The following is a 26,851-nucleotide window of genomic DNA, read 5'->3' as shown; positions in this document are numbered from 1 at the left end:
AGGCAATAGGGTCTGTGCAGCATGAGGGACGTGTATGTTAAGCAGATGACCTAATACTCAGTCAGAGGTAGCTTGGACAAGTTTGGTGGTTGTAGCCATGGCTCACAGGCAAGGGGGATGTGCCTTAGCTGCTGGGTCAAAGGCCAAACTATAATATCCCAGAGGTCTTTGGTGTCCATTATGCTTCTAGGATAACACTGAGGGCATGACCCTCTCATTCGTGCACAAACAAGGAAAAAGACAGGGAGTCGTTGGAAAGTTCAAGGGTGGGAGGTGAAAGCAGAGAGCCCTTAAGGTTCTTGAAAGCATCTTTGGATAGGGGGTCCCGGACTACTGGGTCTGGGGGGTGCCTCCCCAGTCACGGCATAGAGGGGTGAGGCAATCATAGAGAATTAGGTATCCACGGCCTACAATATACCACAAGACCCCAAAACCCTGTCCGTTGCCCTTCTCTTTCAGGGAGAGGAAAATGTTGAATAGCAGAGGCTCAGTCTGTGATCATTTTCCCTGCAGCTGAAATATCATGACCCAGATATCCGACACACAGAGAGCATATCTGAATTTCGTCTCTAGCCACCTCACGGCTCTTTCTTGCGAATGCCTTAAAAAGGTATTCAGTGTCCAAAAGGAGTTGTCCTAACTGCCAGAACATAGAAGGAGGTCATCTGCATATGGGATTAAAGTGGAGTCTCCTGGGAATTTAAGTCCCTCGAACTGGCATTCAGGGTGTGTGAGAAGGAAGTAGGAGCCTCAGTAAATCCCTGGGGCATAACAGTCCAGGTATATTACTGGTTATCCCAGGAGAAGGCAAACAAGTACTGGATTCCTTATAAAGGGGAATCCTAAACAACGCGCAACACAAACTGAGGGCTGGGAAATATTGGGTGTTGGGAGGAATAGCAGACGGGATAGTGCTAGGATTGGACACCAGGGCAAATCTGAGTTTCACGATTTTGATAAATCTCAGATCTGAACTGACGAACATCCTTGCCCATTGGGGGCTTTGATGGTCCAAATGGGAGTTGTGCATGGACTACAAGTGGGAGCTCGACGTTTCCTGTCTGATTAATCTTGGATTATCGGGCAGAGCCTCTCAAGGCCTTCTGGCCTTCAGTGCTATTGGGGAATCCTGCGGAGGGGCATGGAAAGATCGACTTCTATCTTATGGGGTAGGCTTCCCCCTCCTCTCGAGGTCTGGCCACTCCTAGACCCATGTCTTTTTTTCTTACAATTTCAGCAAGGGTCTTGATCCATAGGAGACCGTGATTTTGGAGCTTGCCATAGATTAAAATTTTCAGGTCCTTCTAGCTGTTTTAACTGCAATGCCATAAGCTTGTGTTGTGTATTTTCCAATTTTCTGGAAATAACATCTTCATAATGCTGGGCTAATGTCTGGAGCTCAGACATGTTTGCATTTTGCCAGTTAATATAATTTCTCTGTAATGTGTCACGAAGCTCTGGTCTGAGGCCATGTACAAAGCTTGTGGCCAGAGCAGAGGCTGTTAGGGAGGTCAGGTCCAGCCCCAGATGCTCTTTCCGTGTTGTTTCTAATTGATGGTGATGGTCAGCCACAGTTCATCTCTTTGCTGTTTACAATTTTGAATACACAAGCGACCAGTTTTGGTAAAAGGGACCCGTGGAATGGCTCCTGGTAACTTTCCTCTTACTTCCCTCGTTCTCCAGTGAGAATCAGGGTCATCTGAGACCCTTGAGGGTCTTCAGGGATGGTGCTCCATTTGGCCTTTCCAAGCCAAAGGGAGGTATCCCCAGGGCCAACCAATAGGTGGATAAGTTGACATAAATTGGGGAATCTGGAGAGTATGCTCCCAGAACAGTCTTCAATTGAAGACTGAATAAATCTTCAATAAATCTTTCCTTTTTCATTTGGGAGTCAGGAAAATTCTTTTTTTAAAAAAAATTAACTAATTAATTAATTAATTTGGCTGCATCGGGTCTTAGTTGCGGCACACAGGATCATTCCTTGAGGTACGTGGGTTTTTCGTGGTGGCGCCCGGGCTTCTCTCTAGTTGTGGGCTTCTCTCTACAGGTTCAGTAGTTGCAGTGTGCGGGCTCCAGAACACATGGGCTTGGTAGTTGCGGCACACAGGCTCTCTAGTTGTGGCACGCGGGCTCTAGAGCACATGGGCTTAGTTGTCCCGCGGCATGTGGGATCTTAGTTCCCCAACCAGGGATCGAACCCACGTTCCCTACAATGGAAGGTGGATTCTTAACCACTGGACCACCAGGGAAGTCCAGGAAATTTCTTGATGATGGCATGTAATTCTGACAGAGACCAAGGTTTAAATGTTCTCTTTTCTGTTTGCCTCCCTTGAGAATGGGTAACAGCCACACCCTGAGCTTCATCTACAAGAGGTGGGGATCTGGAGAACCTTACAGTTTCAGGGAGTTGAGGGGCTGGGGTGCCGCTGGTGAAGGACGTTCTGGGAGAGAGGGACAGATATCATGGAGAGCTGGGAGGGGAACTCCGGGGCACTGTGAATGTGTCTAGGGGGTTTCCTGGGTCAGAAAACATTTTCTTTTCTTTTTTTTTTTTTTTAATATTTATTTATTTGGTTGCGCTGGGTCTTAGTTGCGGCAGGCCGGCTTCTTTAGTTGCGGCTTGCAGGCTCCTTAGTTGTGGCAGGCAGGCGGGCTCCTTAGTTGTGGCATGTAAACTTTTAGTTGCGGCATGCATGTGGGATCTAGTTCCCCGACCAGGGATCGAACCTGGGCCCCCTGCATTGGGAGTGCAGAGTCTTAACCACCATGCCACCAGGGAAGTCCCAGAAAACATTTTCTGAAGACATTATTTAAGAACTTCAGTAGTTTGAATGAGGTTTGAATCATTTAGCTGTTTTCGGCTACTTCATACCAAGTGAAAAAAGTAGACCATTGTGCATCAGAAATTTTAGCTCCCTTTTGCCCTAGAGCTTCCCCTTCGGTAGACTAATTTGAGCAGATCCCAGGACCCCTAGAGGGGCTGTGTTAGCTTAAGAGAGTTTGTGGTCAAGTTTTGCCAACAAAAGCAGACAGTACTAGGGCCGTAGAAGCATGTGGTCAGCAGGAGTATGAGGAGAGTTCCAGTTGATTAAGAAGCCCCCATGTTCTTGACTAATAGTGCCTTTACACGTATGAACAGAAAAACGTGGGATTCTAACCCAGCCTCTGTTCCTTACAGGGACCAGCCTCGTACCAACAGAAAAGCCTAGGACTCTAACCTAGCTTGTTACAGAGAAACCCAGGACTCTCACCTGGCCTTGGCTTGTCTAGGGCTCTAACCCAGCTTCTAGAGTATACTCTGAGTCCTAAGAATCAAGATCTGTCCTCATTCCGCATCAATGGACATTTATCCAGAGCACTGGGTTTTGGAGTCGGCCTCACCACTGGATCCCGAAACCAGCAAGCAGACCGGAGACACAAAGTGTAGGTAGGTGTGCCCTGTGAGGCCTGGCTGTCGCATCTGAGGATTCAGTGGTGGTTCTGATCCAGATCTGAATCATGGCACCAAAAACTGTTAAAGAGAACTAGAGCTGGACAGAGGTTAAAGTAGTAAAGATAAATTTTATTCAGAAAGACTATTGCAATAGGGGGAGAGTGATTCAGTTATATATACGTATCTCTAACTGAATGTATCTATTCTCAGTCACCCAGCTTTAAAACACCACCCCCATCTCCCCTCTATCTTTTCATCTAGCCCCTAACCTCCCCGCTTTTTTTCCTGGAGTCTTTTGAATTAAAGCCCAGACACCTCATTTCACAGCACAGTTTCATTCTGAGACCCTGCTGTGGTGTGAGAGGTTATACAAACAGCTCTGGATCCGAAGCCAGGCCAGGGGTTCCTGCCCAGCACGAATTTACTTACTGGGCAATCTCGAGCAAGTTACCTCCCTTCTTTGGGTTCGCCTCCTCATCTGTTAAAGGCAGATTCTGGCTCAGGTAGAGACTGAGATCCCTCGCTCAGGAAAGGAAAGGCACTGTGGGCTGGAGCCAGGCTCAGAGACCCCACCCCCACCCCTGGCGCCCCCTGCGGGCCCCCTGGGCTTCTGGTACCAAGACAGGGAATAAACAAACAAGCCGAGGTAATTTCCCGCTTCCTTGGAAACAAAGCTGGGGTGGTCTGGAGAGGCGTGTGGAGAGAAGGGAGAGTGCCAGGTGGAAAAGGGCCAAACAGGCCGAGAGATGATGATTTCTCTGCCCTGCGGGGAACATCTGAGGACACCGAGGCCAGATGTGTTGATTTTGCACCCTCCCTGGTGTGATAAAATCCCCCTCGAGAGCGTGTCTTTATTCTGAGCCAGCCTGCCGAGGGGTGGACCCCAGCCTGCTCTGGTCTTGCCTCCTGTCTCCGGAGCACATCTCCTCTTATGGAAGAGCCCCAGCTGCTCTTGCACTGTCAGCGCGGCGCCCATGAACGCACCCCCTCCAGCTGCACTCTCAGTGTCTGGGCGCCCGCCAAGCCCTGCCGCCTGCTGCCCCTCCCCGCTTGGTGGATCTCCTGCTTCCTTCCTCTATCACCACCTTCCATTCTCTCTTGAAGAGCCGGTTATTGATCTTGGCCCATTTCTCACAGTCGCTGCGCTCTAATTCCATCCGTGCCACATCTTCCCCCAGGGGACCGGCCGGTCAGTCTGTCCTCCTGGGTTTGTTAATGGTGATGCTACATGACATGGGGCCCCCCTCCCAGAAGAGCGAGTGCCCGAGATGGAGGCTCCATGTCCCTGCTGAGGAAGATCAGGTGGTCTGTGCCCACAGAACCTGCCTTGTTGGAGGCTTGCCTCCATCCTGAGGTTGGAACCTGTAGGAAATTGGGTGGCTTTGCTTGTATCTCCCAGTCTGAGAAGTGCGAAGTTTGGGGATGGGGATTCTTCTCTGCACCCTGTCTGCTGCCACCATCCCCCCGCATCATTGCGAGTATCCAGAGGGCTGGAGGAGTCTGATTCACCCAACTGCCCAGGTCAGGGACTGGCACAGGGCAGGTGTCAGTAAGTGCTGGCTGCACAGGAGATTTGCCAGGAAGGATGGCCGGCTTCTCCCTCTCCAGCCCGTGTGACCTCAAAAGCCAGAAGAACTGACTGGCCAGTCCTAGTTGAGTCAGCAGCTCAATGCACAGGGCTTGGGGAAGAAGGCACAGAATGTGATTTCCTGGGTCTTTCAGCATGGCGATTGGGAGCTGGCCTCAGGAAGCACAGACGTTCGGGAGGCAGAGTGGGGGCCAGAGCCACAGGCCCCCTTTCCCCACATCTTTCCCTTGGGGGCCCAGGGTGGAGTACGGGAGAGCAGGCCTGGCAGGCTGCAAAGGGCAGCATTGAGGTTAGGGCCTTACCTGATTTCTCATGTGACCCAAGGCAAGTCATGGAACCAGCTTTTCTGGAAAAGCAGAATAATCATTCCAACCCAGTTTACTTTTCAGGGGGTTCTTGGGAGGAACAGCTGAGAGGGTCCTAGAAAGGACTCAGAAGTGTCATAGCAGGATTGGCGTCTAAATGTCTGTGCTTACGCCCTGGTCTAGGTGCGGTGTGTGCGACCCTCTGGCCAGCAGGCCTGGCAGGCCGGGTGACCCCACCCTGTACTGAGGCGTCGTTAAGGCCTCTCCCGGCCACCTTAGACGTTGTAACAGAGACTGCCGAGAGTACCGCCAAACTGTGAAGCAGGCTGGGGAAGGTGGGGGCAGAGGAAAGTCATCTTTGCACCTAGTTGAAGAGAAGTGGTCCAAAACAAAATCCAAAATAAGAATTGCAATTTTTATTTGCTGAACCTAATTTAAAACTAAAACATCAAAGTGTCTCTTCCTCCATCACTAGAAATCAGATGACAACTGGAGAGGACTGGTCCTTTGCTCCCGTGAGGGCTCGAAGAAAAACAAAAATCCCTGTGCAGCCCCTGGCCTTTCCTCGGCGTCCCCTGGGGATGCCTGCAGGCCACAGCAGGCAGCTGGAGGCAGCAGAAAGAGAACTCTGCCTGGTGAAGGCTCCTCTCTGCTTCTTTGGGAAGCTGATGGGAAGCCAGAGGTCACAGAGCGTTGGAGGCCTGGCTTAAAGCCACCAGTCAGGCCAAGATGAAACATCTGCTCAAGTCTCCCCAGGCACCTGGCTGGGGGTGAGTGGGAGGAAGGAATGGAGAAAACTGATGCTAAACCACAAATTAGCACCCTGGGCCTTGGCCCTGAAATGGCCTCCGCTGGCATAGGAGGGGGTGAGACTAAAAACAAATAAATAAAAGCGACACCGTGTCAAGGAGGGAGGATGACAGGCCCGTGGAAGCACGCTATGTCAGGCTTGAGCAGAGATGAGCCAGGGCATGATGGCTTACAAAACTCCTCGTCTGGGGCCAATGGCATCAAAATACAGACAGCTCACGGGGCTGTGGGGAAGCGGCCATTTGTTGGAGGGACTACAGTGAGGATTCAGGCTGAGTCTGGGTGGGCTCACCAGGTGACCCCCCATCTTTTGTTGTGTCTTGTTTTTGGCATAACCACCACAGACCTAGAACTAGGAAGCCCTGGCTGCCCTCTACTGGTGATTTCTGGGAATGATCGTAACGCAGCAGCACCCAACCTGCAACCCAAAAGGGCCAAAAGAGAACCAGCTCCCGGGGAGGACCAGGAGCGGCTGCACCTTTGGCCGGGCCTCCTAGTGGCGGGGCTGGCAGCATCCCCATCAGTCCGAATGGGTTCCTCCATCTCTGCCTGGCTGCAGAGGGAGGGGCCCAAGACAACAAGGGCCTCTGGTGCTCACTTCAGAGGCATCGAGAAGAATTTGTTCCCAGACTTGCAGCGGATCTGCTCAGCGTGCGCACGCAGCAACATCTCGGAGTCTTCAAACTCACCCACGATTTCCTTAAACCAGGAGAGCACCGTCACATTAAGGGGAATCAGGGACCCAGAGGGCACTGCAAACAAAGCCAGCCTACTGAAATCCTTCAGAGGTTAGGCCTGCTCAGGGCAGGCTGAGGGCCACGCAGGCGCCAGGCTCTCCAGGTTACCTTGTCTAATCAGCTCTGCAGTCTTGTGAGGTTAGTCCTATCATCCCAACTTTGCAGATGAGGAAATGGATGCTCAGAGCCCTGGACCACAGAATCCAATAAAACCAGGCTTGGGACCTGGGTCTACTGGAGCCCGAGACCGGAGCTCCTTGCTGCCTCCAGAATGATTAGACCAAGAGCAGATGTGGCTACTTGATGATGGCCCACAGGCTGTGTCCCGTCTGCACATGTGTTGTTTGGCTCGCAAAATGTTTTCTTAAAAAATACATTGGTTGCCAACATTTGAAAATAGAGGGATTACCCACAAAAATTAAGATTTCTCGCTTCTCTTGAAAAACAGAAGTGCTTGCAACACGAGGTCCACATTCCTGCATGGCAACTGCCTGCACCAGGGGTGAGTACCGGCTCCTCTGAGGGCACTGACGGGAAAGTGAACGATATCCCCTACTTATCACAATACGAGAAAGGCTGTGAGGGTGGACGTTCTTTAGACCTGGTGCGTTTCACTCATTTCCAGCGCCTGCCAGGTCCCTGGGAGCACCTGAGCCTTTGACCTCTGGGTGAGGGTCTAGGACTTCAGGGGAGGCCCGCAGCATCCTCTCAGATTAGTGTTCTAGGGCAGGGCTTCTCAAATTTTAACGTGCACACAAATCCCTAGAGATCTTGTTAAATTCTGATTTCTTAGATCTGGATTGGGGCTTGGGAGTGAGTGTTGCTAATAAGTTCCCAGGTGGTCTGGGACCGCACTGTGAGGAGCAGGGTAAGGTGCTGGGGTCTCCGGCTATACCAGGTATTTCCTATGCCAGGATTCAGGTTTGCACGCCTAATCCTCAGCGCCTGTCAGCTCCCCTCCACCCCCCAGCTTCTGGAGTTCAGCACCTTCCATGCTCCTGCCCTGGGAATTCACCTGTAGTTCCCGCAGGCACTGCCCTTCCAGCTGGAGATGTGCATCACCCACGCACCAGGCCAGACTGATGTGGAATGAGGGGTCCTGCAGAGGAACGGCGGGGAGACAGGCGGTCACCTGGATGTCATGGTAGGCTCAGACATCACAGCAGCTCTGTGACAAGAGTTGTCACGGTATCCCTGCTGCATCCCTGACCTGATTCATGGGACACTAGATCCTCAGTGTTGATCCCAAGCACCCTCCACAGACAGATAAAATAGCCGTGGGTTGGTCCCTGCTATGGACTGAACTGTGTCCCCCAAATTCATATATTGAAGCCTTAACCCCCAGTGTGATGGTATTTGGAGAAGGGGCCTTTGGGAGGTAATTAGGTTTAGATGAGGTCCTAAAGGTGGGGCCCTCATGATGGGATTAGTGCCCATATAAGAGATGGCAGAGAGCTGCTTCCTCTCTCTTTCCATCACGTGAGGACACAGTGAGAAGATGGCCATCTACAAGCCAGGAAGAGAGGCCTCAACAGAAACTGACCGTGATGGCACCTTGGTTTTGGACGTCTAGCCTCCAGAACTGCGAGAAAGTAAATTTCTTTTTTTTTCTTTTCTCTTTTTAAAATTAATTAATTAATTATTTTTGGTTGCATTGGGTCTTTGTTGCTGTGCGTGGGCTTTCTCTAGTTGCAGCAAGCGGGGGCTACTCTTCGTTGCAGTGTGCGGGCTTCTCATCACGGTGGCTTCTCTTGTTGCGGAGCACAGGCTCTAAGTGCATGGGCTTCAATGGTTGTGGTGCTCGGGGTTTGTTGCTCCGTGGCATGTGGGATCTTACCGGACAAGGGCTTGAACCCGTGTCCCCTGCATTGGCAGGTGGGTTCTTAACCACTGCACCACCAGGGAAGCCCGAGAAAGTAAATTTCTATTGTGTAAGTCATCCAGTCTATGGTATCTGGTTATGGCAGCCTGAGCTAAGACAGTCCTGTTCTCAGAGGCTCTCCTTTACATATCATAGAGAATCATTACCTCTGGGATGTGGAAGAGAACACATGTCCCAGATTTAATGTTTTCTGATCAAAAACATTTCAAGAGATGACATACTTTTTAAGATGAACAAAAACCAAAATGTCTAAAATTATAAAACTATAAATTATCTCCAATCAAATTCATCCTTATATCTCTCAGCCTGATTTTAAAAGAATATATTAAGCAAAATTACTGGCCCTTTAAAGCCTTGATATTCGACTTGGAGTTCAAGTTCCCCTGGAGGGCACGGGGCAAGGCACAGGAAGGTATGCGAAGCTGCAACTCTACCTGGAGTGTCAACGTGACTAAAAAGTATTGGGGAAAACTACTTCCTAAAAAAATAAAAATAAACATGGATACATTATAGAGTAGAAGACATAGATCTCATGCATATTGAAGAGATAACAGAAGATTTGTAAGAAATGTTGGACTTCCGCTGGGCTGCATCCGACTACACCTCAGACCCTCAACTCCCCAGGGTTGTGTGTCCTCTGAGGGCTGGCCGAATGGACACTTCCCACGGGCAAGTTCTGGAGGGCTCTTCGGTTTGCCTCTAACAAGGGTTTCTTTAAGGCTGATTTTATTCCTATTAGAGATGGGTCAGTGGAGAGAAAAAGACGCTGCTGATTACCTGGTAGAAAGTGGTGAGGTCAAACTCCTCCATGACCCTGTCCACCTCGGAAACCAGGTCCAGGAACTGGGTGTGTCCCGAAGTGACCTCGAGTCCAACAAAGGTCCTGGGGGGAGACAGAGGTGGAGACCACACGGGCATGAGACGCAGCCTCTGAGAACAGAAACCATCCGCGAGGGGGCAGAGGATGCAACAGAGGAAGGCCGGGAGGGAGGTCTGGGCCGTGAGTTCAGTTCGCTTCCCCGCTCTCCGAGCTGGCTCTCCATCCTTCCCCGTCTCTAATCGCACATTTCCCCTCCTTCCCCAGGGTCTAAGAACCCTAGCAGGGCCGTCTTCATCCGCCGCTGCCAAGTCTACGGACCCCCAGGCGGTGGCGCCCAGGCTCGCGGGCATCGTTCCCATGTCGGACTCTTTCTCCAGGGCTTCCCTCTCTGGCACCGGCTCCCTCCCGTCCGCACCCTCTCATCTCTAAAACCCCTCTCTTGAACCCACACCCTCAGCCAGCCCCCATCCCATTCCCGGTAAAACTTGCGTTCTGATGATTTGTCTCCCTCGGCTGTCTCTCACGCCTCCCCGCCCATCTTCAGTCTACTCGGCCAGGAACCGCTCCCGTCAAAGCTGCCAACCACCTCTGTGTTCCTGAACTCAGATACTTCTCTGCCCTCACCTTGGCCGCTCCGCAGGATCTGACACAGCTGACTCCTCCCTCCCTGAAGCCCTTTTTCCTCTTGGCTTCCAAGAGACCACCCATCACACTGTCCTGGTGTGACCCCACCTCTGGCCTCCTGTTCAGTCTCCTCTGCCGCCCTCTCTTCTTTCCAGCCTCTAAATGGTCAGGGGCTGCAGAGCCGGCTCCGCCTGCCCTCCCCCGCAGGCTGATCTCACTCAGCCCTGCTTTCAGTATCACACAGCCCGATGGCTCCCACATTTCTATCTCCGGCTGGCACCTCTCCTGTATACCCAATTGTGTATGCGACTCTTCCACCCGGGGGTCTCATAGGCGGCAAAATCCACCAGGTACAGAGCAGAACTTCTGATCTTCCTCCCACAGGTGTTTCCCATCACGGACAATGGGGCCATTTATCTATATTTACCTAGCTGTTCAAACCTCAAACCCAGGAATCTACTTTGATTCTTCCCCTTACTGTGCACAGACCCAACCCACTGGTAATTCCAGTTGATTCTACCTCCAGTATATCGGGAATGTGTCTGCTTCTTGGCTCTTCCACTGCCATCGCCCTAAGCCAGGCCACCACTGGCGCCTCACCTGTCTCCTGTCTGCTCTCCCTGCATCCAACCTCGCTCTTTTGTATCTTTTCTCCACTCAGGAGCCACAGACACAGACACGATAGCGCCGGACTTATGTTTACAAACGTAAATTGGATCACATCTCTGCTTAGATCCCTCCAATGGCTTCTGTGACACTGAAAATCCAAACTCCTGACCTTGACCTTGAAGGCCCTGCAGGAGTTAACCCTGCCTGACTCGTCTCCTCACACTCTCCCACGTGCTCCCCAAGTTCTACTTCACTGGCCTCCTCCAACATGCCAGGCTCTTTCCTCCTCAGAGTCACCTCCTTAGCTGTGTCCTCTGCTTGGAGGCTCTTGGGGCAGCTCTTCCCAAGGCTGATTCCTTCTTGTCCTCATGTCGCCAGCAAATGCCACCTTGCTAGCGCCCTCCTTGGCCACTTGCTCCAGACTATCGTTTCACGCGATAGTTATTAACGATCTCATTTCCTTGTTTATTGTCTGTCTCCCCTGCAGAATGTGAGATCCCACAGAGCAGGGACTATGCCGACCTTTTCACTGCTGATCTGTAGTGTACAGCAAGTGCCTGGCACCAGGCGGTGTTTAACAAATTTGTGCAGCATAGAATGAATGAGCGAATGAGTCCTCTTCTTAGAGGTGCTGAGAGCAGAAGGCAGCTCAGATCCAGTAAGTGGATCTGACAGGGAGGCTTGCTTTGAAGCCTTGATAACAACAGTTTCTTCTTATGTTCATCGCATCCTTGAATGCTTTTATAAAACTTGTTTGGTTCATCTGAGTTTCACAACTGCCCAATGATGGATGCTTGGAAATGTGACAGGATGTGATGGATGATGTGACAGCTTGGAAATGGCAGGTCACAGAGGTTGAAGGTATGAGCTCAACGTTAAATTGCAGACAGAGCTGGGCAGGCACCCAGGTTTTCTTTGAGTCTCAGGCTTTTCCCACTAAACCAAGGTGCTGTTCTCTACCTCTGCTCCTCCTCCCGTGCTCCCTGAGTTATTTTTCTTAATGAAAGGTTCAGATTTGGGAACAGCTGCCTTTGTAGTCATAGGGCCGGTTAAAACACAAACACACAAAAAACTGAGAGAGACAAGGCCCCCTCAAGCCTTTACTCCAAAGAATCCTCTTCTGGAAACAACTGGGGGCAGAGTGGGGAGACCCACCTGGTCTTTTCTTGATTGGTGTAAATCTTTACCCGGTCGGCAGTAAAGCAGAATCTGAAATTTAGGAGAAGGACCACATTTCAGGAAGAATAATAAGGAAAAAAATCAGAGAAAATAGTGTATATTAAAAAACACCACTTTGAAAATACAGTTAACTCATTTCACATTTAGTATTGTCACCCTATTATACAGGTGGTAAGCTGAACCCTAAAATATTAGAGCTGGGCAAGACCTTAAATAATCACCCAGTCCAGGTAACACATAGCTTCATGCAGATGCTAGCAAAGATTTTGCTTTATTAAGAGCAGTTGATTCCAATAAGCGATTTGAGACTACCTCAGCTTTACTGATGGGAACTGAGAAAGTCATCAGGTCAGCGATAGTAGATCACTTAAGAACCAGTTTTTTTCTTTCCAGGTTAAGAAAAGACAATTCTGATCCAGTCTAAGCAACAACAAGAACATTTCCGTGTGCCTGGGCTGAGCTTGGGGATCCTCATACAACTCTGTGAGGCAGGTGCTATAATGGCACCCATTTTACAGACACAGAAACTGAAGCTTGGTGAGGCTGAATTTGGTGAGTCACAGTTTGAACTTCAATCTGCCTGATTCCAGAGCCCTTGCTGTCACCTGATGCTTTAGTGAGGGGTCTCTGTTGGTGTGAGATCGGGGCAGAAATACCCAGTCACCCACCTCTCAGATCAGTTACACAGGGACCATCAAGTTCAGCCAGGTAAGTGCTCTGACTCTGGCTGGTTCCGCCTGTGTTCTCTGGGACACTAGGTGATCTCAGAGGGACAAACTGGCTTCCTGCCCTTCCTGGACCAACTTGGCAAATCCCATTATAGGAAACACTCATTTTACAGGCTCCAGGCCAAGCTCTCACCCTCATCTGAGGGAACACAACAACCCAGCTTGCCGGTTAGAATCTCACAACCTGTCCAAGGGCACGAAGTCAGTTCACTTTTGGCTTTCCTGTCAGCCTTCAGCCTCCTAGTGCATCCCTTCTGGGGAAAATGTAAGGGGTGATAGAACCAGCAGGAGCTTGGTTAAGTGTAGAGCACCTGCCGAATGTCCTGGAGTGGACATGGGGTGTTTGCACCCAACTATAAAGGGTAGTTTTATGCATTGACTTGACTGGACTAAGGGTTGCCCAGATAGCTGGTAAAACATTATTTCTGGGGTGTCTGTGAGGGTGTTTCCAGAAAGATTAGCATTTGAATTGGTGAACTGAGTAGAGCAAACTGCCCTCTCCAGTGTGGGTGGGCATCATCCAACTTTTCAGAATAGAACAAAAAGGCAGAGGAAGGGCAAATGCATGCTCTCTCTGCTGGAACGGAGACTTCCAGCTTCTCCTGCCCTTGGACGTTGGGGTCCTTGGTTCTTAGGCTTTCAGGCTCATATCAGTCATTATGCCACCAGTGCCCCCACCCCTCCCTGGTGCTCAGGCCTTTTGACTCATGCTGAATGACACCACTGGCTTTCCTGGTTCCCCAGCCTGCTGTTGGCAGATTTGGGACCTGACCTTCATAACTGCGTGAACCAATTCCTACAATGCATTTCCTCATATCTCTATTTCTCTCTCTATCCTATTGGTTCTGTTTTTCTGGGGAACCCTAATACAGATTTTGGCACTGAGAATGGTTCTAGAGGAACAGAATTTTAAGGATGAGTTTTCTGAATTGGTTCTGGGGTTCCTGGAATTCGCTTTCTAATCTGATTAGATTCAAAGACGCTAATGACTCTATCTCCAGTAGTAAAGAGAGCACTGAGAGTCCACGCACGAACTGTTTATAGAGATGTGAAAGTGTCTTCCTTGATACCCCTCATCAGCCATTTATTAGAAGCAAGGAGCTAAGTGACCCTATACGATACTTGCGAACATTTTTGGAAAACTAAGGTATATAATGATGTTGGTTGGTTGCTCCTAATGTTGCTGGACAAAGTGGTAAAATAAAAAGATGAGCTCAGGGTATTGAATTCCCAACTCAAGCATAAAGGACCTAAGAGCTTCTCGGTGTGCCCTAAAGGAGACCTTGATTCCCTGTAGCTGCAGGGCTGAAATTGCTGAAAATCAAACCCGGAACCTTATCCTGCCATTTGCTGAATTATAACACAAGTTGAACTCCTCGAACAAGCAGGATTTTACAGTTAAAGTGAGGGCACTGATTGGGAAAGCATGGGGACTTGTGGGAAACTCTGATGAAGCTGGGCGTATTGAGCCCTTAAATTCTTTTTTTTTTTTAACTTATTTATTTTATTTATTTTATTTTTGGCTGTGTTGGGTCTTCGTTGCTGCGCGCAGGCTTTCTCTAGTTGCGGCGAGCGGGGGCTACTCTTCCTTGCGGTGCGCGGGCTTCTCATTGCGGTGGCCTCTCCTGTTGCGGAGCATGGGCTCTAGGTGCGCGGGCTTCAGTAGTTGTGGCTCGCGGGCTCAGTAGTTGTGGCTCGCGGGCTCTAGAGCACAGGCTCAGAAGTTGTGGCACACGGGCTTAGTTGCTCTGCGGCATGTGGGATCTTCCCGGACCAGGGCTCGAACCCGTGTCCCCTGCATTGGCAGGCGGATTCTTAACCACTGCACCACCAGGGAAGCCCGGCCCCTTAAATTCTGATGAGTCTTCTTGAACGCAGTGGAAGGGTCCTCCCCCCACTGGTGTTATGGACCTTCCCACCTCTATCTGAGGGGATTAACCCTGCATTGCCTGAGGAAATGGTAATGGCCTCCCCTGAGGCAGATGCCAAGAAAATGCTGAGTCCCCTCAGGACCCACCTCCAACACCCCTCTTTGCTTCTAGACCTGTAACTAGACTCAAGTCCCAGCAGACCCCCTAAAGGTGAGGTACGATGTGTGGCCCATGAGGAGATGTGCTACACTCCAGAACTATTTGAGTTTCCTAATATATACAAGCAGAAATCCAGGGAACGTGTGTGGGAATGGATATTAAAGGTGTAGGGTGGGACTTTCCTGGTGGTCCAGTAGTTAAGAATCCGCCTTCCGGGACTTCCCTGGTGGCGCAGTGGTTAAGAATCTGCCTGCCAATGCAGGGGACTCGGGTTCGAGCCCTGGTCTGGGAAGATCCCACATACCGCAGAGCAACTAAGCCCATGAGCCTGCACTCTAGAGCCCGTGAGCCACAACTACTGAGCCTGTGTGCCACAACTACTGAAGCCCGCGCACCTAGAGCCCACGCTCCGCAACGAGAAGCCACTGCAATGAGAAGCCTGTGCACCTCAACAAAAACCCAACGCCTCCAATAAATAAATAAATAAATTTATTGGGAAAAAAAAAAAAAAAAAGAATCCGCCTTCCAATGCAGGGGACGCGGGTTCAATCCCTGGTCGGGAAACTAGGATCCCACATGCCGCGGGGCTACTGAACCTGCACACCACAACTAGAGAGAAGCCCGTGTGCCACAATGAAAGATCCTGCATGCCGCGACTAAGACCCGACACAGCCAAAAATAAAAATAAGTGAATATTAAAAAAAAAAAAAGAGGTGGGGTAATGATGGAAGGATCAAAAGTGGGATCAGGCTGAACTTATGGATATGGGCTTGCTAAGCAGAGATTCGGCGTGTAATGCTGCAGCTCCGGGAGTTGGAAAGGGGTCTGTTTGGTTAGATGGCTGAAACACGGACCAAAAGGTGGCCCACAGTGAGTGAACTGGAAATACCTGGTCCGCAAGGTGGGTGTAGTTACCGTAAAGGACAGCAGAGTCGAAGCAGCAATCAGAACAGTCTGACTTGTGCAGACATAGGGCATTGGCTGTTTCTAGAAGTGACATAGATAGGAAGCCTACTAAATCCTTCCTTCATCTGTATAAGCAGAAAAGTTCTAGGCCAAGTGAGCCAAAGTCTAACTTGAATCATAAAGGCAGAGTCATGGCCCCTCAATTCCCAGAATGGAGCCAGTTCACAGACCCAGAGCCGCTTGAATGAAGGGGAGGTCGGGTCCCCTTGAGGAAGGACCCTGGTACACTACTACAAATTTATACTGTTGATCTTTCTCCCAGCCTTCCCCAAAGGGACCTATGCCATTTTACCAGGGTAACTGCGCACTGGGGAAAAGGAAATAACCAGCCTTTCGGGAACTACTGGACATTGGCTCTGAAATGACACGAATTCCTGGAGACCCAAAATGTCACTGTGGCTCATCACTCGGAGTAGGGGTTAATGGAGGTCAGGTGATCAATGGAGTTGTAGCTCAAGTCCATCTCACAGTGGGCCCAGTGGGTCCCCAAACCCATCCTGTGGTTATTTCTGCAGTTCCAGAATGTATAATTGGAAGAGACATACTCAGCAATGGGCAGAATCCATCCCCACACTGATTCTCTCACCTGTGGAGTGAGGGCTATTACGGTGGGAAAGGCCAAGTGCAAGCTATTAGGGCTGCCTCTACCTAGAAAAATGGTAAATGAAAAGCAATACCGCATCCCTGGAGGGACTGCAGAGGTCAGTGCCACCATCAAGGACTTGAGAGATGCAGGGGTGGTGACTCCCACATCTCCATTCAACTCCCATTCTGTCTGTGCAGAAGACAGATGGATCGTGGAGGATGACAGTGGATGATCATAAACTGACGATTGGAGGTGGTGGCTCCAATTGCAGCTGCTCTTCCAGATGTGGTTTCATTACTTGAGCAAATTAACACATCCCCTGGTTCCTGGTTTGCAGCTATTGATTTGGCAAATACATTTCCCTCCATCCCTGTCCATAAGGACCAGAAGCAGTTTACTTTCAGGCCAGCAATGCACCTTCACTGTCCTACCTCAGGGCTACAGCATCCTCCAGCCCTACGTCCTAATTTACTGTAGAGGGTTTGCTCACCTTTCCCTTCCACTAGATATCACACTGCTCCAGTACACTGATGACATTATGTTGACTGGACCTAATGAGCAGGAAGTGGCAACTACTCTAGACTTATTGCTAAGACATTTGTGTGTCAGAGGGTGGGAAATAAATCCAAATAAAATTCAGGGCCTTCTACCTCAGTGAAATGTCTAGAGGTCCAATGGTGTGGGGCATATCGAGATATCCCCTTTGAGATGAAGGATAAAGTATTTTTGAAATAAGGTATGTACCTTTTTTTTTTAAACATAATGCTATTGCACACTTTATAGACATAACTTTTATATGCATTGGGAAACCAAAAACTGCGTGTCATTCACTCTATTTTATTCTGGAACAGAACCCACAATATCTGTATCTGCTCTGAATCAGCAGCCACATATGGTGCTGTTTCTCTTGTAGCCAGGATTCACGGGGCCAGGAATCAAGGGGTAGAAATGGGAGTGGTACCACTCACCATTGCCCTAGTGATGCATTAGCAAAATGTTTGCTTCCTGTTCCCACAACTTCATGCTCTGCTAGCCCACAGGTCTTAGTTCCAAGGGAGGAATGCTTCCACCAGGAGACATAGGGCTTCCACTGAACTGGAAGTTGAGACTTGCCACCTTGCCACTCTGGGCTCCTGTACCTTTGAATCAATAGACAAAAGAGTTACAGTGTTGGCTGGGGTCATTGATCCTGACTACCGAGGGGAAATTGGATTACTACTTCACAATGGAGATATGGAAGAGGATATCTGGAATACAGGAGATCTGTTAGGGCATCTTTCAGTATTACCATGCCTACTGATTTCAGGCCAATGGAAAACTACAACAACCTAATCCAGGCAGGATTAGTAATGGCCCAGACCCTTCGGGAATGAAGGTTTGGGTCACTACCCCAGGTAAAGAACCACAACCATCTGAGGTGCTTGCTGAAGGCAAAGGGAACAGAGAGCTAGGTAGTGGAAGGTAGTTGTAAATATCAGCTACGACCATGTGACCAGTTACAAAAATGAGGACTAAAATCGTCATGAGTATTTCCTCCTTACTTTATTATGAATACATCTGCGAGTATATATACAGGACACCTCAGGGACATTGCGGGTTTGAATCCAGAACCCCACGATAAAGTGAGTCATACAATTTTCTGGCTTCCCAGTGCATATAAAAGTTACATTTATACTACACTGTAGTCTATTAAACAAAGGCATTGTGTCTAAAGAAACAATGTACATACCTTATTTTTAAAATACTTTATTGCTAAAAAATGCTAACCATCATCAGTGAGTCATAATCTCTTTGCCGGTGGAGGGTCTTGCCTCGATGTAGGTGGCTGCTGACTGATCAAGGCGGTGGTTGCTGAAGACTGGGTGGTGATGGCAATTTCTTAAAATGAGACGACAATAAGGCCAACGATGAAGTTTGCCGCATCGATCAATTCTTCCTTTTATGAATAATTTCTCTGTAGCATGCAATGCAATGCTGTTTGATAGCATTTTACCCACAGAACTTCTTTCAAAATTGGAGTCAATCCTCTCAAACCCTGCCACTGCTTTATCAACTAAGTTTATGGAACATTCTAAATCTTTTGTTGTCATTTCAATAATCTTCACAACATCTTTACCAGGAGTAAATTGCATCTCAAGAAGTCACTCTTTTGCTCATCCATAAGAAGCAACTCCTCATCCGTTAAACTTCTATCATGAGATGGCAGCAATTCAGTCACATCTTCAGTCTTCACTTCTAATTCTAGCTCTCTTGCTGTTTCCATCACATCTGCAGTTACTTCCTCTACTGAAGTCTTGAGCCCTTCAAAGTCATCCACGAGGGTTGGAATCAACTTCTTCCAAACTTCTGTGTATGTTGATATTTTGACCTCTTCCCATGAATCACAAATGTTCTTAATGGCATCTAGAATGGTGAATCCTTTCCAGAAGGTTTTCAAATGACTTTGCCCAGATCCATCAGAGGAATCACTATCTATGGCAGCTACAGCCTGATGAAATGTATTTCTTAAATAATAAGACTTATAAATAATAAGACTTGAAAGTTGAAATTACTCCTTGATCCATGGGCTGCAGAACTGATGTTGTGTTAGCAGCATGAAAACAACATTGATCCCATTGTACATCTCCATCAGAGCTCTTGGGTTACCAGGTGCATTGTCAATGAGCAGTAATATTTTGAAAAGAATCTTTTTTTTTCTAAGCAGTAGGTCTCAACAGTGGGCTTAAAATAGTCAGTAAACTATGCTATCAACAGATGTGCTGTCATCCAGGCTTTGTTGTTCCATTTATAGAGCACAGAGTAGACCTAACATAATTCTTAAGGGCCCTAGGATTTTTGAAATAGCTAATGACCATTGGCTTCAATTTAAAGTCACCAGCTGTATTAGCCCCTGAGGAGAGAGTCAGCCTGTCCTTTGAAGCTGTGAAGCCAGACACTGACTCCTCTCTGGCTATGAAAGTCCTAGATGGCATCTTCTTCCAATAGAAGGCTGTTTCATATATTGAAAATCAATTGTTTAGTGTAGCCACCTTCATGAATTATCTCAGCCAGATCTTCTGGATAAGTTGCTGCAGCATCTACATCAGCACTTGCTGCTCCGCCTCACACTTTTATGTTACAGAAATGGCTTCTTTCCTTATACTTCATGAACCAACCTCTGCTAGCTTCAAACTTTTCTTCTGTAGCTTCCTCACTTCTCTCAGCCTTCAGAGAACTGAAGAGGGTTAGGGCCTTGCTCTGAATTAGGCTTTGCCCTAAGGGAATGTTGTGGCTGGTTTGATCATCTATCCAGACCACTAAAACTTTCCCCAAACCAGCAAAACGCTTTCTTATCATTCTTGTGTTTACTGGAGTAGCACTTTCAATTTTGTTCAAGAACTTTTCCTTTGCATTCACAACCTGGCTAACTGGGACAAGAGACCTAGCAGCTTTCAGCCTACCTCTGCTTTTGACATGCCTTTCCTCACTAGGCTTAATCATTTTTGTCTTTTGATTTAAAGTGAGAGATGTGTGACTCTTTCTTTCACCCGAACACTTAGTGGCCGCTGTAGGGTTATTAATTTCAACATTGTTGTATCTCAGGGAATAGGGAGGCCCAAGGGGAGGGAGAGAGATGTGGGGGAATGGTAGGTTGGTGGAGCAGTCAGAACACACACATTTATCAATTAAGTTTGCCCTCTTATATGGGCGTGGCTCCTGGCGCCCCAAAACAATTACAATAGTAACATCAAAGATCACTGATCACAGATCAACAAATATAACAATAATGAAAAAGCTTGAAATATTGCAAGAATTACCAAAATGTGACGGACACGAAGTGAGCAACTGTTGTTGGAAAAATGGCACTGACAGATTTGCTCAATGCAGAGTTGCCACAAACCTTCAGTTTGTTAAAAATGCAGTATATGTGAAGCACGATAAAACAAGGTTTGCCTGTACATATGTTGAGCAAATATCTTTGTTTTTTTCTCTTATTCCCTTATCATGTAACCTAAGATGTAGCGACTTTATTCTAGTATTCAAGTATTGTTAATTTTACATCATAGTATTCAAGTTATGGGCTTTTAGAAGAGTAAAAAGTATCGCTCAAGAAGATTACCTCCTCTTCTGGGGAAGGGATTAATGCATTTTCAGATGTACACTGGATGTTGTATCATGTTAGGCAGAATTATGACCTTGTTGTGGTCTTAATTTAGAGATTAAGTATGATTTAAGAAGATGCATATAAGTGTCAACTTGATAAGGGGTGGACTTGAGACGGTTAATTTTATGTGTCAACTTGACTGGGCTAAGGGATGCCCAGATAGTTGGTAAAACATCTTTGGGTTTGCCTGTGAGGGTGTTTCTGGAAAGATTAGCATTTGAATTGGTGAACTGAGTAAAGCAAACGGCCCTCCCCAATGTGGGCAGGTGGGCATCATCCAATCTGTTGAGGGCATGAATAGAACAAAAAGGCAGAGGAAGGACAAACTCCCCCTCTCTGCTTGAGCTGAGACGTCCATCTTCTCCTGCCCTCCAACACTGGCGCTGCTGGTACTCAGGCTTTCAGGCTCACACCAGGACTTACACCATCAGCCCCCTAATTTTTAGGACTTTGGAATCAAATTGAATTACACCACCGGCTTTCCTGGTTCTCTCCTTGCAGATGGCAGATAGTGGACTTCTTGGCCTCCATAACCACATAAGCCAATACCTATAACATATCTCCTCTTATGTGTATCTGTATACATCTTATTGATTCTGTTTCTCTGGAGAACCCTGACTAATACATCAACCAACGCCCTTTCTCCTGGTGATATTATATAGGAGGACTGCTCTCCCATTTTGTGCTGGTAGAGTGGTCAACGTGCCCCCACCCAGGGGTGTGTACTTGAAAGGCCTGGACAATCAGAGCATAGCATTCCCTCAGTCACAGCCATAGAATCAAAGGTGCACTACCCACTCTTGGTCATCTTAGGCTCAACCAGTCAAACCTGAAGAGGCCACCCGGCCCAGCTTCCTTCAGGACACAGGCTAGGAAACACTGCACCAGCAGGGCAGCACCAGGGAGGGCCAACCCAGTGGTCCAGGGGCTGTTCCCTAAATGAGCAAGAGAACAAGCTATATCCACCCACCCCGGGGAGCAATATCTCTTGTAATAGCCCTTGCGCAAAGTTTCCAGAGGTCCCAGCAAGGGACTTGCCCAGGTAGAGAACCACTGCATGCAGGGAGGCCCAAGCCATGGTTTCCCAGGAGGGGGCTTAGTTCACTCACAGTCTTCCCAGCCCAGACACGACGTGCTAATAAGTCATTTTTACCATAAGTGACGTGGCCCGAGAACACAGCTGGCATTCCACCTTTATCCAGGGACACAGCTAGAAGCAGGATAACTGAAGCATTCTCATGTAGAAGGGGAAAGGACTTGGTGCCATCTGACATCTCCCGGTCCCATGTATGAAGCCAGTGCTACCTCTAAACATTTTAGTTACACCAGCCTATAAATTCCCCCTGTTTAAGCCACTTTTGGTTGGATTTCTGGCACCTGCGATCAAGAGGGTCCTGACTAACATACATATGACTCAATAAAAAGAGGGAAGGGGGCTGGATTAGGTGGAGAGATGAGTTTTAGTCCTGAGTCTCTGGCTAACTGACTGAATTGGAGCAAATCCCTTCCTCCTCTGGCCCTGAGTAGGGGCTACACGAAATGGGCAGTCCTCCAATGGCGCAGAGCAGTTCTATGGAATTCCTGGGCCTCGGGCCTCCTGAACTGCGAGGGTGGGACTTTGGCTAAAAGACTTCTGTTTTTCTCTCTCTTACGCAGCTACACATCAGGGATCTGTGTGACACCTCGTTAGAAGAAAGGACTCTGCAGGTAAGACCAGGAGGAGAAAACCACCACCTGGATGGCTTCTTAGGCTCCTACTAGAACCAACACTCAGAGGATCCAGAGGAGGATTTCTGGGCTCTCTCTCTCCTGCTCAGTCATTCAACAAACATCCATTTGATGCCTATAGTAAGCAAAGCACCTGGAAAAAAGCTGTGGGGTAATTCAGAGAGCAGCCGCATTCCTGGCCTGCAGGAACTTGGGCTCCAAGCGGGAGATGGGACATGGGGATGACCGAATATGGACATGAGGATGAGTGGAACGAGCACTGGGGTGTAGACGAGCACAGGACAGCAGGGTCCCTGGGACTGAGGAATTCTGGAGGAGATACCAATTGGGACAGCCTCAGTGAAGGAGCAGTGCTTTGATCTGGCCAAGTCTAGAAGGAGAGGCATTTCTAGTAGAAAGAAGAGGTATGAAATAGTCAAGGGAAAAAAAGCCTAGGCTGGCAGATAAAACCAGAGTGGGGGTGAGCTCTGATCGTTCGCCAAGTGCCACGTTGAGGGTACCCGGATCTCATTCACTCTCACAAGTCCCCTCTGAGGCAGCCACCACCACTCCCCTGACCCGCACACAGGCAAGGCTCGGAGGCTTCCAGAGCTTACGCGGCACGCCCAAGGGCACATGGGAGGAAGCGCACAGCAGGCGGCTCTGGGAGATGTTCGGTGTGCTAACCTTTAGGTTTGCCTGCTTGAAGGGGTGATGCATCCCACAGGTCCATCCCCACAAGAGCTCAGGACAGGAAGAGGAGCCTTGAATGGGAGGGAGATGAGGGGCAGAGGGAAGCACTGGGCACTCACCTCTGGAAGGAGGCCACGCGGTCTTTCAGAGCCTGCACGAAGGGGAGGATCCAGTGATGGCGCAGAACCACGCTCTGGGACAGGCTGAGGTGGAAGGCCTCCATCCTTACCAGCCGGGAAACGTATGTCTGTGCGTGGGGCAGCAGCACGTCAAGCAGGTCCAGGAACTCCTCCTTGGCTTCATCTGGAGGGGAGGAGTGGAGAGGGTGGGCCATTCTCTTAGCCAGGGCGGCATGGCTGGATGAAGCCCAGAAGGCGGAGAAAGGTTTTTGAGAGCAGCCTATGTCTATGTATTTTGGATAATACTTTAATATGCATTTATGGCTATAGAAGTAACACATACATGCTCTTTGAAAAGAATTCAAGTGAGAAAAGAAATATGTGACAGAGAAAGTAGGGGCCCCTGATATCCTATGACCTACAGCAGTGGTCTCCAAACTACTGTGATTGCACAGGCCATTAGTCAAACAAGCTCGCACACATACCCGCAATAAATGTGTATTTATTTATAAATTACAAACATGTGCTACACTGCAAAATTATGTGTGTTATAAAATGTACACTTGGAACAATAGAAATTTTAAAAGATGAGATAAAGAGAAATACATAAAAAGGTTTTAATACTTTTCTCTCTAATGGATCATCTTGATCCCTTCCCCAGGCACATACAGCCCACTTTCAAGATACTGCCCTAGAGATAAAGGCTGTCAAATGTGATGCCTATTTCCCCAGCCTTTTCTCAGTGCATGTACTAACGTATATATCTTATTTGTTAAAAAAGATGAGGGCATACCAGTTCTTCCATTGGCTTTCTCCATGTAACACTACATGTTAGCCAGCCTTCCTCTCATTACATAAATCAAGCTCATGATTACAGCTCCACAGTAACCCATAATCAGAAACAGTTCATTTCTTTAATCAGACATTTATTGGACATTTAGAATCTCCTGATAGACATTTAGAATGCTCCTAATTGTTCATAAAGACAAAGAACGCAACAAGGACCACCACTGTATTTTCACAGATTATTCATTTTTTTTAACTAAACATGTGACTAGAGCTGCATGGTTAACAGTCTGCTCACAACTAATAAGTTACTCGATTTGCTCAAGTGCCCTGTGGAGTAGGCAGTATAGAGAATCATTCTCATCCTGTGGATGGGGAAATGGAGGTTCTAAGAGTTTACCTGATCTAACACAATGTAATAAGAGCCACCACGTTCTCCGTGTATCATGCTAAGAACTTGACAGAGATTATCTGATTTAATCTTCACAAAAGTCCTAGAGGATAGGTATTACTACTATCCCCATTTTAGAGATGAGGAAACTGAGGCTCTGAGAAGTTAGCAAGTTACTAAAGGGCATACAGAGTAGTGGGTAGTGGAGTGAGGTCAGACTCTGAAGCCTGGGCATTTTCTCCCTGCCACTCACTCATTAGGGCTAGGGTGGGGTGGGACTGGAGACCAGCACACCTACAGCCCTCTTTGAAATAAAGTACCAGCTACAGCTGCAGTCTGGGATGGCCCTGACACTCTGCCCTAGACCCTCCCTTGGTCACATCCTCATGAGCAGGGAGAATAGTATACACAGGGTTAGTAAAAAATATTTCAGGCAACGAATTCAAAACTGAACTGTACAGCACAGGGAACTCTGCTCAATATTATGTAACAACCTAAATAGGAAAAGAATTTGAAAAAGAATAGATACATGTATATGTATAACTGAATCACTTTGCTGTACACCTGAAACTATCACAACATTGTTAATCAACTACATCCCAATATAAAAACAAAGACCAGAAAACCTGAAACCAAGTTAACAGAAAAATTCCCTAGTTCTTGAAACTTGTTCTCTCTCTGTTGAGTTAATCTCTTTCCCACCACCAGTGTCAGAGGTTTCTGGCTTCTTCCTCCTGGTTGGGGCCAGCTTCCTCCCATAAGGGGCACCTGTCAGTGTCAGCCACGTGCCTCTCACGCATTACTCACATGGTACATAGACGTGGGTGGCCCAGTTGCCCCGCTCGTGGGGAAAGGTGCGCACCCGGCCCCCATGTTTTGCGCTATCGTCTGCAAGCCTCTCCTCAGCGCCTGGGAACATGTCCAGCACACTGTCGGGTACTGGCAACTTCTGGCTGGGAAAGGGGCTCTGGCCCCTGCAAGAGAAAAGAAGAAATCAAGCACATTTAGCCTCTTAGCATTCTCTACCTCTGTACACACAATGAAAGTTGTAACCCCTTGTACCAGGTGAGTCTGCGTGTCTATTTCTCACCAGGTGCTGTAAGCAGCTTCTAGATAACCACAAAGCTCTTTCCCCAACACTGTCTCATTGGGGTCTCCCAACGGCTCACGGAGGCAGACTTTAGCAGAGAACGTGGTCCCCATGGAAAACAACGGGGCAAGTGGCAATATGTGGTTCAGAGGTCACATGCCCTAACTGGCCAGGCCTCAGCTGGAGTGACACTTGCTAGCTCCGTGGTCTTGGGCAAGTCATGTGCCCTCTGTGGGCCTCAGTTTCCTCATCTGTACAGTGCACTGCAACCTGATAGGGCTATTGTGAGATGAACCGGGAGACTGCTTGAAAAGCACTCAGGATGCACCAGGCTTGGCAATTAAGAACTGAAGCTGCACAAAGTAGGAGACTTGGATGGTTTTGCTCACTGCTGAGTCCCCAGTCCCGAGCCTGGCGCAGAGAAGGTGCTCAATGAATATTTACTGGATAAAGGAAAACACTCTCCAAATGAGGAAGCAGACCTAGGGTGGTACAGCGGTGCTCGCCAGGAGACAAGTGGGCCAGCGGCGGAGGCTGGACCCGAACCCACGTTTCCTGCCTCCTAACCTTGGCCTAGCCGGGTGGGGGCACTCCGGGGCTTTGCCAAGGCTGTCCTCCGGATCCTCCTTTCCCCCGGTGCCCCTTTTCCTTCCCTCGCGAGCAGCCCGGCACCCCCCCGCCAACCACCCCAAAGCTCGGGTCCGGTCCGGGTGCCAACCCGCACCCTCCCCAGAAAGTCTTCCTCGCTCCTCACCGACTGCAGCCTCCAGTCCCCGGCCGGACCCGGGCCCCGGCCTCAGCCTCATCCTCGGAGCCGCTGCTGCTGTATCCCACCAGGGGCGCCGCACTCATGGGGGACCCCCTCCGCTACGGCACAGCCGGCCCGCCAGCAGTCGAACCACACCCGGAATTCCTCTGCGCCGGAAGTGTTCTCCCGGGGGCGGGGCCCGGATTAGCACCGCCTCGGGGCGGGTACGGGGGCGGGGCCCGGCAGGACTCGAGCAAAGAGGCTACCCACCCAGACCACGCTGCTTGCTGGCTCGCCGCGCTTTGACCTCTACCTGGAGCCTCCCGGAACCGCCATCCTCCGTGTGCCCATTAAACAGATCGCTCTCGGCCCTGACCTCTCTGTCCGCTGCTCGGTCTGCAGCAGCTCGGGACCTCCCAGCAGCAGATGGTCCCTGGGTCAGAGGTCAGCGCACTAGACTCATCGGAGTCTAGTGCCCTCGCCCTTTCCCTCGCCGTCTGGACGGGGTCAGAGGTCCCGGGGCCTCTTACTCAAGCCGGCCCAAAGTCCGAGCTCCGGGGTCCCCTCCGCTAAGAGCGAGCTGAACAGTCAGAGGCGGGTCAGTTCCAGAAGTTCAGAGAGTCTAGGAGGCTCCTCCTCTCAGGTTCAGGGGTCGGACCAGGGGCCGGGTCCTGGGAGCCCCCTCCCTTAAGGCCGAGTAGGGTGGTCGGAAACAGCGCCCTCCCTGGGTCAGCTGAGGCGTGCCGGCCGGGCGACTGGAGAGCCGGCCCGACGCGCCCGGCTGTCCGACCCGGCCCGGCCGCGGGGTCCCCGGCAGGGGGCGGCCTCGCTCCGCGCCGCCCGCTCCTCCCGCGGCCGCCGCCACCCAGGCTGCCG

General features: G+C 49.4%; 1 protein-coding gene and 1 pseudogene across 1 annotated transcript; both read right to left on the bottom strand.

Annotated features, from left to right (window-relative positions):
* Nucleotides 1–5,727: 5,727 nt before the first annotated feature.
* Nucleotides 5,728–26,140, bottom strand: USB1 (U6 snRNA biogenesis phosphodiesterase 1). The gene is made up of 7 exons (XM_059905887.1): nt 25,982–26,140; nt 24,945–25,111; nt 22,961–23,144; nt 11,964–12,017; nt 9,533–9,638; nt 7,889–7,972; nt 5,728–6,835 (listed from the first exon to the last, which is right to left on the bottom strand). Exons 1-7 carry the CDS (start codon nt 26,077–26,079, stop codon nt 6,731–6,733), a joined length of 798 nt encoding a protein of 265 aa, XP_059761870.1. The 5' UTR covers nt 26,080–26,140; the 3' UTR covers nt 5,728–6,730.
* On the bottom strand, nt 15,579–22,868 carry LOC132353855 (tigger transposable element-derived protein 1-like; annotated as a pseudogene).
* Nucleotides 26,141–26,851: the final 711 nt, after the last annotated feature.

This window comes from Balaenoptera ricei, chromosome 19 (genome assembly GCF_028023285.1).
Source record: "Balaenoptera ricei isolate mBalRic1 chromosome 19, mBalRic1.hap2, whole genome shotgun sequence".
NCBI classification, from domain to species: Eukaryota; Metazoa; Chordata; class Mammalia; order Artiodactyla; family Balaenopteridae; genus Balaenoptera; species Balaenoptera ricei.
The sequence above is the reverse complement of the archived record's forward strand: the minus strand, read 5'-3'. Positions and strand labels throughout refer to the sequence as shown.

Bases quoted from the DNA above. Each gene is read 5' to 3' on its own strand.
- USB1 (XM_059905887.1), bottom strand. From the start codon at position 26,079: ATGAGTGCGGCGCCCCTGGTGGGATACAGCAGCAGCGGCTCCGAGGAT. The intron at 25,112-25,981 runs GTGAGGAGCGAG...TTTCTCTTGCAG, and splicing joins GGGACTGGAGGCTGCAGTCG to GGGCCAGAGCCCCTTTCCCA. The intron at 12,018-22,960 runs GTGAGTGCCCAG...CCTAAATTTCAG, and splicing joins CGCGTGGCCTCCTTCCAGAG to ATTCTGCTTTACTGCCGACC.